The 14067-nt window shown below is 38.0% G+C and overlaps 1 protein-coding gene across 1 annotated transcript in view; it reads right to left on the bottom strand.

Moving 5' to 3' along the window:
* Window positions 1-1769: 1769 nt before the first annotated feature.
* Window positions 1770-14067, bottom strand: part of AKR1D1 (aldo-keto reductase family 1 member D1) — a 40979-nt gene continuing 28681 nt past the window's right edge. The window contains exons 4-8 of the mRNA XM_026456361.1: window positions 13036-13158; window positions 11769-11878; window positions 10907-11072; window positions 4654-4736; window positions 1770-1812 (exon numbers count right to left, since the gene is read on the bottom strand). Of these exons, the coding sequence (XP_026312146.1) occupies window positions 1770-1812; window positions 4654-4736; window positions 10907-11072; window positions 11769-11878; window positions 13036-13158 (525 nt within the window). The remainder of the gene's footprint in view (window positions 1813-4653; window positions 4737-10906; window positions 11073-11768; window positions 11879-13035; window positions 13159-14067) is intronic.

Raw genomic sequence — 14067 nt, 5'->3', positions numbered from 1 at the left:
CTTCCTTCCTTCCTTCCTTCCTTCCTTCCTTCCTTCCTTCCTTCCTTTTTTTTGAGACAGAATCTCACTCTGTCACCCAGGCTCAAGTGCAGTGGCACAATCTTGGATCACTGCAACCTCTGCCCCCCAACCCAAGTGATCCTCCCACATCAGCCTCCTGAATAGCTGGGACTACAGGTGTGTGCCACCATTCCTGGCTTTTTTTTTTTTTTTTTGGTAGAGATGGGATTTCACCATGTTGTTCCAGGCTGGTCTTGAACTCCTGGGCTCACGCCATCCACCTGCCTTGGCCTCTCAAATTGCTGGGATTATAGGCATGAGTCACCATGCCTGGTGGCACCCCCTTTTCTTTCCTCTCTTTCCAATGCTAAATGTACAGCAGGAATTAAATCAAAGGCCTTTTAATTTAACTGGCTTCAGATGATTCTTCCCCTGCCCCAACCTTAGAAACAGAATGGAGATTCATGTGATGCAACAAATCATTATACTTTATTATTTCTTGTGAACAAAATATTTTCCAGAGGTCACCATTGTAAGCAATCATATTGGAATCAGTGAAAACAATCAATATAGACCAAATTTTTAAAAATGATAATTTCTCAGAAATAGATCTCTTGAGGTCATTGAACATTATCTATAAGCAACTGATCTTGGGAAAACATAATTTTTGAAGAACTCTCTCATCCTATGACAGTGACCTAATGTGAATGAATAAAGTATACTTCTGTAGTTGAACTGAAAATAGATAGATCTCTATGGCTGAATTCCAATAATCTTATTCACTCTTTAAATTGTACATACAGTAAAATTACCAGAGTTCTTTTGAACTTGCTACTTTCTCAAAATTCATATAAGCTATCCAAGTAACACTGTTAAAGTCTTAAATACAATAATGTTATAAAGCACCTTATTTCAATATATCTCCCAAAGTTTCCTTTTTAAATCCCTCTTTTAAAATAGCATCTCAGAACTATTTTACAAGGCAGGGTTTTATTTGTGTATGTTGGTTGTTTCAAGCCTTTTCACATAGTAGTGGTTCTATAATCAATGTAGGCAAGATTGATGGTAAGATGTGTGAGTATGGATCAGCAGCCATGTTGAGACTCAGGCCCTTTAAGGATGCAAGAGAGATCCAGTTAAGTTTTCATCCTTCAAGTTGGATTAAAAACTAAACAAACATACATTGGATGGAAACAAACAACAGCATCATGATGGCTTTGTTGACCACTGTGGTGTTTAGCTCTATTTTAAGACTTTTCTACATGTAGCCCTCTCAACTCAAGGTGCAGCAAATCACTTCCTTGTTAAATAATGCATGTGTGGATCTTATCTTGACTGTGTCTGTTTTATAACCAATGGTCCAAAGCCTCAAGGCCACTGCCAGCACACTGCCACATGCACTTTGTTGTCCTGTTAACCCTTAAAGAACTCAGATTGCCAACGCTACTACCCAGATTCATGACCTTCTTGTCATATGTTGCCTTTGATGTCTCTTCCGAAGTCTACTTTTTTTCTGTCTGGAACGTAGAAGATATTGATCTGAAAAAATTAGTTGATAATTTCCTAAGAGTTATTTAAACAGATTTTAATATTTTTACTTCAGTGTGACTCAGTCAAAGTCACTTACACCACACAAACATCAAACACGTTTCCATCAGTATTTCTTCTCAGGATGGTAAAACCCTTTTCATTTTCACATCCAGGGGACTACCCATTGCACCGTCTTGGCACTCATGGGAGTGAAAAATCTGTTCAGGAACTCCCTGCAGTCAGTATTCATCATGAAACGGGTATTCAGGATGATCGCGCCACCTGCCAAAACAATTCCCCCACAGAAAAAAGTTCACTCAAAAATTGCACAGCTGTATGTTTCACTAGCATCCTTTGAGAATTTCACTGACACTACCCCTCTCTCCTATTCATTCCTCTGCTGTTTCTTACCTGCTTTCCTCTTTTGTTTTCCCTCAAGCCAGCACCTTTTCCTGAAGCTCTGGACAGCCTCCTGAATGTGAGTGTGTTGAGGGAAGGTTAGTGGCCACCTTATCAGCATTTTACTCAGAACAGAATCCCCAGAGGTGAGTCATATCTTAGGCACGTCATATGTGCACACCTCTTCCCTACTCCTTCCCCCTTTCTGTTCCCTTGACGCTGGCTGCCTCCTTCTCCAATCCACTACATGGGCATTTCTCTTCAAAACTCTTATTACCAGTGTCACCCTCTGCTGATGAGCACTTTTTTCTTTTCTTTTTTTTTTTTTTTTACAGATGGAATCTCGCTCTGTCACTCAGGTCAGAGTGCAGTGGCATGATCATAGCTCATTGCAACCTCAAACTTCTGGGCTCCCAAGCAAGCCTCCTGCCTCAGCCTCCCAAGTAGCTGGGATTATAGGTATGTGCCACCACGGTTGCCCAAGCTGAATTCCTGGGCTGAAGCAGTCCCCCTGTCTCAGCTGCCCAAAGTGCTGGGACTACAGGTATGAGCCACCACACCCAGTCTCATTAGCATTTTTACTTGCCCCTCTCACTAGACCTCCTGCCTGTTGAGAGTTTGAGATCTAGAAAGGTGATGAGTAGCAAAATAAGTTTCCTTGATGATTATGACAATGATGATGGCAGTGAATTTAGCTCTTAAATAACAATGATGAAATGGTCTGTGAAATGCCTGGAATGTGTGTGTTCCTGATTTAGTTTTCTGTAGGTACTGTAAAGTAAAATGGAAAATATTAAGACTTTCAAATGTTAAAAATCAACTTGATAAAAGCTGAAAAACATCATGGTCCAGTATCTCTAAATGATACAGTATGTGTGATTAATGAGGTCTAATTCTTGTTTCACCTTGCTGATAAGAGTTATTTTTTCCCCTAAGTTGCTATAATGACTTTTAAATATGTCAAATGTCAAGATGAATAATGTCACCAACTGTCTGTAAAACAATTAGTACATTGGTGGATTTATTATACTGGTTTTGTTTGTTTTTTGTATTTTTTTGAGACAGGGCGTCACTCTGTCTACCAGGATGGAGTGTAGTCATAGCTCACTCAAAGTCTTGGGTTCAAGTGATCCTCCCACCTCAGCCTCTTGAGTAGCTAGTACTACAGGTGCTTGCCACCATGATGGCTTATTTTTAAATTTTTTGTAGAGATGGGGTCTTGCTATGTTGTCCAGGCTGGTGTTGAACTCCAGGCCTCAAGTGATTCCCCTATCTTAGCCTCCCAGAGTGCTGGAATTACAGGTGTGAGAGACTGCACCTGGCTTCTCTTCTAAACTTAATGATATAATATCAATTCAATAGAAATCATTTATCTTCAAGAGCTATTAATTAACCTATAACTGTTAGTTCTGGGAAAGTGTTATTTATGTGTTTATGTTTACTCTTTTGTTCTTGAGGCTGGGTGGTGGTGCCTTTTGATGTCAAACAATTTTCCCCCAGAAAAATTTCCATTAGGAAGCTGTTTTATTAATTCAGAAATTCAATATTAATCCAGTCAGTGTACTTTCTGGCCCATGAAAAACAGTGGGATCAATAAAGTAAGTGTCTAAACTATATGAATCATCTTAGCATTTTCTGAATGTTCACTTAAAGATTCAAGATGAAGATGACTATTCAGGTGATTTGAAGAAGTGAAAGATTAATAGAAAATGATTAAGAAGAAAAAAATGCATGGGTGTGTATATGAGTATATATACGTATATGTGTGTGTATATCTATACACACATATATAGAAACTATATTCTTTTTTTTCTTTTTGAGATGGAGTTTTGCTCTTGTTGCCCAGGCTGGAATGCAATGGCATGATCTCGGCTCACTGCAACCCCTGCCTCCTGGGTTCAAGCGATTCTCCTGCCTCAGCCTCCTGAGTAGCTGGGATTACAGGCATGTGCCACCACACCCAGCTAATTTTTGTATTTTTAGCAGAGACGGGGTTTCTCCGTGTTGGCCAGGGTGGTCTCTAACTCCCAACCTCAGGCAATCCACCCACCTCGGCCTCCCAAAGTGTTGGGATTACAGGCGTGAGCCACCACACCTGGCCCAAACTATTTTTTTTAAAGGGCCTGTAATATTTAGAGAATAAAGAGCTACTTCAGTTGGTTGGCTGAACTTGACATTTTGAAGGAGTATACCGAGTTTTGCTTGTGGGAAGTCAGCTAATAGGTAGAGCTAGAAACTAAAATCTTATCGGCAAGAAAGTATTTATCTAAAAGTCTAAGTTCTTGTTTTTCAATCTAGTGCTCTTTCTGCAACATTATCGTGCCTCTCAGAATTTTTTTTTTTTTTTATAATTTCGCCCTAATTTGTGCATCACTTTGATTTTTAGGAATAAATAAATAAGTTGTTTCAACATTTGTGCTGCTGTTGTTTTAGCATATGTACATGATAAATTAATTCTCCTCAGGCTCCTTAGTCTGCATGCCTTCACCTAAGTCACGGAATGTCACAGATGCCAGGACTTTCCTTTTCAGTGAGAGTGTAGGCTTGTGGAAGGCCCTGTAGTGGATGTATTTCCCTCAGGCATGTTAACATTTGGAATATGCGGCCCACCATGCTTTGCCCTGGTGCTGTGGACATAGGTCAGGGTTCATATAAGCCTTGTTGCTTGACACATGACCATTCAATACCACTGGCCGGTACCCATTAAAGATCCCCGGAACTTACATGAGCAATGGCACAAAGCGGACATTTTTATTCAAGGCTTCAATGTCCTTCATTTCTTCTTCAGTGAGAGAAAAGTCAAAGATCTGAAATAACAGAAATAATAGAATATTTTTGAAGGTCAAGCTTGGGATCAGAAAGTGGGACCACCAGTGAAAGCCTCTGAAAGATGTATGAATATCTCTGCAAATGTCTAAGAGGAGTCAGGCTGGTGTTGGGGAGCTACCCACTGAGGTGGAGCTGGATACTCTGATCTGCTCTTTGTTTTTGAGACAGTCCTTTCTGGGGACATTGTACAAGAAATTCCAAATGCTCTGAAACCACAAATATTAATGAAATCCCCTAAAATTTCAAATGTGAACAACTCTTATTTCTGTATGAAATGCTGGGCTTTTGATTCTGAACTACTGTCTTACACTTAAAAAAGTCTGAGTCTCTAAATATGCTTTTTTTTTTTTTTTTTTTTTCTTTTTTGAGACAGGGTCTCACTCTGTCACCCAGGCCGGAGTGCTGTGGCACCATCTTGGTTCACTGCAACCTCCGCCTCCTGGGTTCAAGCTATTCTCATGCCTCAGTTTCCCAAGTAGCTGGGACTACAGACACGTTTCACCACGTCTGGCTAATTTTTGCATTTTTCGTAGAGATGGGGTTTCACCATGCTGCCCAGGCTGGTCTCAAATGCCTGAATTCAAGTGATCCTCCCACCTCGGCCTCCCAAAGTGCTGCAATTACAGGCATGAGCCTCACTACACCCGGCCTAAATTTGCTTTTTAAAAAAACTTTTAATTTGCTTTGTTTTTAACTTTTAATTCACTATGTTGAAATCCTTTCTCTCAACATCTTTGATGTCTCTTCTACCTTTTTATTCTAATTATATTTTCATTGTTTTATTTTTCTTAGCTTTTATACTTTATTTGTATTCTGGTTTTATAATTTTCCCTTATTAACATTTATATATTTTATTTTCACTTCCTTTTGTTTTTAACATTTGGGTTATCTGTATATAAACTATCTTCTCTTTATTATTTTATCTTTCTATCCTTTAACTTTTATTTTAATATATTTAATGATTAATAGATTTTAATTATATAAGTAGTACATAAATATATGCTCTTTGCAAAGAAATGAAACACTGTAGAAATACATAGACCTATACGGAATAAACAATGAAAATCTTGTCGCTCATCACCCCATTCTTATTTCCCTTCCCAGATATTTCTCCCAAATACTACACACATTAAGAGGAAAATGCAGTAATTAGACCATACCTTTATGATTCTGCAACTTTCCTTTATTCACTTAATATCTTAGTGACCCCAGTGATAGCTCTATCACATATGCAACCTGACTTTATTCTTTTAGCCACGGTATTTGTTGTGTAGATGGAACATGATTTACTTAATTTTCCCTCCATGGATTCTTTCCAAGTACTCTTTTCAGGGAACCATTTTCTTTTATGATTTATTATCCAATTATTGGTGTTTATGAGATTATATAAGGAATCAAAAATTCACACAATATAAAAATGAATGAATCGCCTATAAAATGAATCCTTGCCCAGACTTCTTTTTTGCTAAACATTAGTCCTATCCTTTAAGTCTTGGTGGGCCAGCCTCTTATCCAGTAAATATATGGCATAACCTAATGGCAAAGTGAGGTTGCAAATCTTGCAAAGATGTGGGATTTTACGAAATCAAAGAAAGTGATCTTGGAGATTTGTTCTAATTATAGGTATGATGTTTTTCAAAGAAGAATCCTGCACAGTTAAAAATCTCCTTTGATAGATATGTCAAAAGACTGTGACTTGAAAAAAAACTAAAGAGTTACAAATCCCCTTCAGATAAAGCCCTCCACAATTTTTGTGAGAATTATTCTCTTTATGAACATTCTGCAAAACTTCTGTGAAATAGAGGATGTCATGTTGTGTTATGTAATTTTGTCAGGCATATTTTGAAAAGATCAACACTGATTCACTGTTTCTTCTGAGTTAATAAACATGCAATTGTAACCTACATTGTGTTGAGAATAAAAGTAAACTTACTTTCATAAACTTTGGTTTCGATCTTAATAGAAGCTTTCAAATTCACCTTCTCTACATTATTTCTATGTCATGTTTTTTCTTGTTGTATGTGGATTGATTTTCAGTGGTGGTCTTTTTTTTTCTCCCATGGCACAAATTATCCTAAGTGAATGAGGATCTCATATTACAAAACTGAGCTCCTGATAGTTCCTCTCAAACTGCTTCTCCTACAGTTTTCCATTTCAGTAAGTGTTTGAAGAAGGAGAGATTGTTAACTGTATCAGATGTGGCTGAAAGACCAAGTGGGACAAGGACTGAGAATTACTGGATCTAGCAATGTGGAGGTCACTAGTAACTTTGACAAGGGCTGTTCCAGTGGGATGGTCAGGGTAAACATTTGGTTTGAATGGACTCAAGAGATAGTGGGGGAAGGGAATGAGAAGCAGTGAGAACAACTTCTCTTTCAAGATGTTTGAAACAGAAAGAGAGAAGTGGATAATACTTGGAGACGAAAGTGAGTCTAGATTGGATTTTATTTTTTAAGATAGGAGGTTACTACATATGCAAATGTTGGTGGGAGTTACACAGTAGAGAGGAACAATTGCTAGTGTAGGAAAGAGAGGGGGATGTTTGAAATTGAGGCTATGGAGGATTTATTAGGAAGTTGTCATTGTAATTTCCAAGGGAGAGCCATGGGAATTAGTGGCTGAAATATATAGGACAAGATTCTTATGGGAGAGGAAGTCACAGAGCTGTCAGGTAAGGGTGGAGAACGACTGGTGTGGATGTTGAATTCACTAAGAATTATGAGAGGGAGAGTGTTGGAGAAAGTGAAAGTGAGCCCAGAGATAACATCTTCAAAGAATGGAGTCCAATGGATGATGGCAACAAAGCCGGACCACACCTGGTATAATTTCATATTTTTTAAAAATTTTAACTTTTAAAATATCCTGGCTCCATATTAGTTTTCTTCATTTTTACCTTTAATTTTATCTAGTTTTTAAACTCATGGTTTTTTGTTTGTTTTGAGACAAAGTTTCGCTCTTGTCATCCAGGCTGGAGTGCTATGGTGCGATCTCAGCTCACTGCAACCTCTGCCTGCCTAGTTCAAGTGATTCTCCTGCCTCAGCCTCCTGAGTAGCTGGGGTTACAGGTGCCCACAACCACACCCGGCTGATTTTTGTATTTTTAGTAGAGACTGGGTTTTGCCATCTTGGCCAGGCTGGTCTCAAACTCCAGACCTCAGGTGATCCACCTGCCTCAGCCTCCCAAGGTGCTGGGATTACAGGAGTGAGCCACCATGCCCGGCCTAAACTGATGGTTTAACTTAACTTTTTTTATTTTAAAGCAATGGGATCTCGCTTTGCTGCCCAGGCTGCTCTCAAACTCCTGGCCTCAAGCAATTTTCCTGCCTTGGCCTCCCAAAGTGCTGGGATTACAGGTGTGAACCACTGTGCCCAGTCTTAACTTTTTGTTACATAATTTTTATTATCTTTTGCTTTTCTTTTATCATCAAAATATTTATTTTTTCCTTTATTCTTTATGTTTTATTGATCTTTGCCATTCTTTTAAAATATTTCTAACAGTTTATTTTACCTTCATTCTAAGAGAGCATAATTTTTTATTTTGTTGCTTCTTGCTTTCATACCCAGCAAAATTCATGGTTATTGGGTGAGTCTATTCCCTAAAGAGTGAGAACTGGCTGCGATTTTCATTCTCATTTTCCTTCTAAATCTGTATCCCTTTTATATTTTCTTGGAATATGTGACCTCTGAGTTCCATTCTTTTATTATCAAGGCTATGGAAACATATGGAATATAACATAATTAGTTACTATGAAAAATTTCAAGGAGAGTGGCATTTTCTCTGGTACAAAATTGCGATTTGCTAGATGCCATGAAGTCCAAATGCCTTCCATTGCAAAGGTCACTTGTAACACTCTCATATAATTTTTGAACAGCAAAATTTTCAGTCCTCGAAAAGTCCATCAAAATGTGTTTTAATCTTCAGTGAACCGACAGATTAGTCATGCAGTTGATCTCTTTCTAAGACTGTGGAAAAGAGTGTCAACTACTTTTTAGCATGAGGCATTTTGGCAAATGTTAAAGTATTGTCAGGAGTTGATGTAACTATTTAGCATCTTTTCTCCTTTTTTCTTTTTATGAACTCCCCCCCCCACCCCCACTTCTAGTGAAGCTATTAACTTCTTCAGCACAGGAATAGGCATATAGCCCTGGGGGCCAATCAGGGTATCCTACTCTGTGGCCACAGTGGGTAATATGAGGGTGACCTACAAGAGCTAATCAGGGATTGATAGAGACCCTGATAGAAGCCTTTGTTTCTGATCATCTTCACTCTTCACTGAGTAGAGTAATTGATTATCCTGGAGCTGTTAGGAATTGTCTGTGTCACCATGTGGGTGGAGAGAAAGGAGGGAGAGAGGGAGAGAGAGAGAGAACTAAATCTTTTTGTAAATCATTTGAGTACGTGTGTCTAGCCATTTCTGATCTATTCATGGACTTTCCGGTTATGCGAGCCAATAAATTATCTTTTTTTCTTTGCTAAAGTTTGAGTTGCATTCTATCATATAGCAAAAAAGCTCTGAAGATGTAATTGTCTAATATTGTGGATATCTTCCTATATCAGTACTTTTTTTTTAACTGGCTATATGATATTTCAATGTACAAATATGCATTGCTTGTTTTATAAAATCTTGTGGAAGATTATTTTGAGTTTTTAAAAAATTACAAATAATTCTATAATAAACATCTGTCTGTGTGTGTGCATCCATGTATATATGTGCAAATACATCTATAGGATAAAATTGCTGAGTGAATGGATATGTGTGTTTGGATTTATTTAATTTGACAGATAACATTGTATGTTTTTATCATATACAACATGATGTTTCTACATACATATAAATTGTGGAGTGGCTAAATCTAGCTAATTAACAAATGCATTACCTCATATAGTTATCATTTTTGTGATAAGAGCACATAAGATGCACTCCCTTTATGTTTTTCAAGAATACACTATATCATCACAACTATAGACACCTTTTTGTACAATAGATCTCTTGACACTTATTCCTTCTCATTGTAATTATGCATTTTTTGACCAACATCTCTTCATAGCACCCTCCCTTCAGTAATCTTAGCCTCCGGTAACCACTATTCTACTCCCTACTTTTATGTGATTAACTTTTGTAGATTCCATATATAAATAAATCATGTAACATGCGCATTTGAATTTTGATAGACATGAAATAATTTAACCTGGTCTTCCATATCTCATACAAATTAATGTTTCTAACAATAGTGTGTGAAAGCACCTGTTTCCCCAAATATTACCAAGTATTTTGATTATTTTCTGATATGAAGGGACAACTACTATCCTATTTTTTATTTATCTTTAATTATGAGTAGGGCTAAACAGGCAATTTACTTTTGAAATGTAAATTAACTAATGGGTAATTAATTAATTTTATATGGCACTTTTCTATGGTTGTATTTACCTAGCAGTTTAGTCGTTAGTAGTAGCGGAATCAATGAATTACCCCATTTGTCTAGTTCTTTCTTCACCTGGAAGTTACAATGTAAGTCATAGATTACTTATTGAGGGAGGTAAAGGCAATTAGCATTCATGAAGTCTAAAAGGTCCTCGTCAGTACTTTTCAAATTTGTCCTCAACTTTTACCAGAGCCATTAACAAGGTGGAAAGTTGACTATTATGAATTCCAAATTGTATTCACTCAATTTCTGTTGTGCTGGTAGAGAAGTGAGTAGGTAGTGTCAAGAGTCAATAGATAAGAGAAGAGGCTGGGTACAGTGGCTCACGCCTGAATCCCAGAACTTTGAGAGGTCAAGGTGGAAGGATCTCTTGAAGACAGGAGTTCCAGGCTAGCCTGGGCAACATAGCAAGACCCTGTCTCTAAAAAAAAAAAAAAAAAAAAAAAAAAAAAAATTTTTTTTAAAAGAAACAAAAAATAGATAAGGAAAGAGAAAATATAAGGGCTCTGGATAGTGAACAAGTAGCAAAACAATCTCTGAAGTACTAGCAATTATCTCAAATTCAGTGAAAATGAAACCTAGATATGGGCTACACAGGTCAAGGAGCTGGTATAAAATAAAATATGAGAGTGTTACAAGTTTCCTATTAAGCTGAACACATTCTATAAAAGCAAAAACAGCAAACATACCCATCTTTTCACATTTCCAAAAGCAATTCTCTTACCTGAAAATTTTCTTTGATCCTTTCAAGATTGAAGCTTTTAGGAATGACAACCACCCCTCGCTGGATGTTGAAACGCAAAACAATTTGAGCTGCTGTCTTATTGTACCTTTTCCCCAATGAGTTTAGAAGCGCATCCTTTAACAAAGGTGGAGAAGAAACATTCACCCTTAAAAATATCAAAACATGCATCATAATTAGTTTGTGTAATGAGAACCAAAGGTTAATAAACCATCTTCCTCCTCTGTCTTCCCACTCACCCAGTCACCTACCAGGACACTGCAGGTCACCTGTAACCAGTTTCTCTGAGTGCAGAGTATGCATTGAAGGGAGAGGTACTCTTAGTATGGGAAGATCAAGCAAGGCAAGTTTATGGAGCTGCCTCCTTCAGAGGGTAAATAATATTTTTTGATGAGTCTTACAGAGAGAGTCGGCATATAGGGAAAGGCAGGAAGACTGAAGTGGAAGAAATAGAGATGCAACTTTTGCAATCATCTTAAAGTAGAAAAGTTTCTACTTACATTTATGGAACACATCATAGTAAAAGTATCAGTATTGAATATAGGATCAAAAAATTCAAAATTTGCAAAACATGGCCATAGAAACTCCTTTGTCAAATAATAATTAAACTAACATTTACTGAGCATTCCTATATATTGGGCACCAATAGGCAATTTCATATCTATAATGTAATCAATTTCACAACAGCTCAGTGAGGAAAGTATGAAAAGTTCTAATTCATATATACAGATAATGACTTGAAGAGGTGGCACAGGCAAACCAAAAGGCATTCCAATCAAGTACAGTAGTTCGTATGAGCCTCACACTCTACCCCAAAGGAAATACTTTCTAAAGTTTTACTTACCAGATTGGATTCCTACTGGTTCCCAAAGGGCTATATGCAATAATGACAATGTCATGTTGTTGGCAAAATTTCAAGAGTTTTGGCTGCGTGAAATACGGATGGCACTCAACCTATGTGGTTGCATCGGAGAGCAGAGCACAAAATCAAGGCCATGTTGTTGAATGCAATTTTATAGTTAAAAAAAATTCTTCAATAAAATCCATTTTATTAATAGAATCACCTTCATACTGTATACATTTTGTGTCCTAGTCTGTCCCTTCATATCTTGTTCATTTTGCTTCCTTAAAATGGATTTGAGAACATCTTTTGTTAAGATTTCACATAATATGAACGTCTTGTAACTTATTTAATCATTCCCTTAATTTTTTTTTGGTTCCACTTTTTTCTATTATAAACAATGTTATAGTAAACACACATCAGTCTACCTAGGCATTCTGATATTTTTTATTAGGGTAGATTACTAGAAATAGAAGACTGTGAACATTTTTAAAGGGCCTTGATACATATTGACAAATTGTTTTTTTAGTAAAGCTAAACCAATTTGCACTCACTAGCATTTAATCACTTGCCTACATTGGGGCATTATATTTAAAAATATTAATAAGACAAAAACTTTGCTAATTTGATGTGCAATAGAAAAACCACACTACAATTTAAGTTTCTCTAATTAATAGTGAGTTTAACATTTTTCATGTTTACCAGTCTTGCAATTTGTCTTTTGTGAATTTCTGTTCATTTCTTTTAGTCCTTTTTCTGTTGAACCTTACTGTTTTTTCTCATTGTTTTTGTCATTGATTTTTATTAGATTCTTTTTTTTTTTTGTTAGACAGAGTCTCTCTCTGGAGTACAGTGGTGTGATCTCGGCTCGCTACAACCTCTGCCTCCTGGGTTCAAGCAATTCTCCTGCCTCAGCCTCTGAGTAGCTAGGATTACAGGCATGTGCCACCATGCCTAGCTAATTTTTGTATTTTTAGTAGAGATGGGGTTTCACCATGTTGGTCAGGCTGTTCTTGAACTCCCGATTTCATGATCGCTCGTCTCGGCCTCCCAAAGTGCTGAGATTACTGGTGTAAGCCACTGCGCCCAGCCCCAACTCCGTTTTTTTAAGTGACACCAATAGAAAGAAGTCTAAAGACTTGCATAGGGGCCCATGATGAGACTCAGGTGGAGCAATCATGAGCCTTCCCGATTCCCAGTTGAGGCTTTTTTGTGTCATGTAAATCCTGCCCCCACTCCCCACACCCCAGTGGAAGCTATTAGGCTGTACCTGGTTGCTGACCGGCTTGTATTTGAGTCCCGGCTTGTTCAGGATGAGCTCCAGCTGCCTGCGGTTAAAATTGGACACTCCCAGAGATTTCACCAAGCCAGCATCTTTGCAAGCTTCCATAGCCTGTAGAGTAAATGTCAAGAGGTCAATAAACAAGCCTCACAAGAAGCAAGAATGAATGCTTATAAGGGTGACGGTGAATTCTTTAAAAAGGAAAGTTCCTGGGTATGTTAATAAGCATCCCGCAAAAAAAAAAAAAAATAAAAGAAGGATGGTGGGAAAAGGCAGGAATTCTATGATCGAGTTTGGAAAATATGTGTATGCCATATTTTCCCCTTGTATTTTCTCAAGCTATTTAGCACACTTCAGTGATCCCAGGTAGGGTGCGATGGCTCACACCTGTCATCCCAGCACTTTGGGAGGCTGAGGCAGGAGGATCACTCGAGGTCAGGAGTCCAAGACCAGCCTGGTCAACAGAGTGAGACTTCATCTCTAATAAAAATCAAGAATTAACTAGGGATGGTGGTGCATGCCTGTAGTCCCAGTTACTTAGGAGGCTGAAGTGCAAGGATCCACTTGAGCTGGGGAAATTGAGGCTGCAGTGAGTTATAACTGTGTCACTGCACTCCAGCCTGAGCAACAGAGTGATACCCTGTCTCAATTAAAAACATTTTTAAAAAATGATCCTACTTCTTGAAATTTTTGGATACTTTCTTTATGGCATAGTACCTGGGTGCTTTTTTTTTTTTTTTTTTTTTTTTTTTTTTGAGATGGAGTTTCACCTTTGCTGCCCAGGCTAGAGTGCAATGGTGTGTGATCTCGGCTCACTGCAACTTCCACCTCCCGGGTTCACGCCTCCTGAGTAGCTGGGATTACAGGCATGCACCACCACGCCCGGCTAATTTTGTATTTTTAGTAGAGATGGGGGTTTCCCCGCATTGGTCAGGCTGGTCTCGAACTCCTGACCTCGTGATCCGCTCGTCTCGGCTTCCCAAAGTTTTTTTTTCTTTTTTGTAGAGATGGTGTCTCACT

The sequence above is a fragment of the Piliocolobus tephrosceles genome, chromosome 8 (genome assembly GCF_002776525.5).
Source record: "Piliocolobus tephrosceles isolate RC106 chromosome 8, ASM277652v3, whole genome shotgun sequence".
Taxonomy (NCBI): Eukaryota; Metazoa; Chordata; class Mammalia; order Primates; family Cercopithecidae; genus Piliocolobus; species Piliocolobus tephrosceles.
The sequence above is the reverse complement of the archived record's forward strand: the minus strand, read 5'-3'. Positions and strand labels throughout refer to the sequence as shown.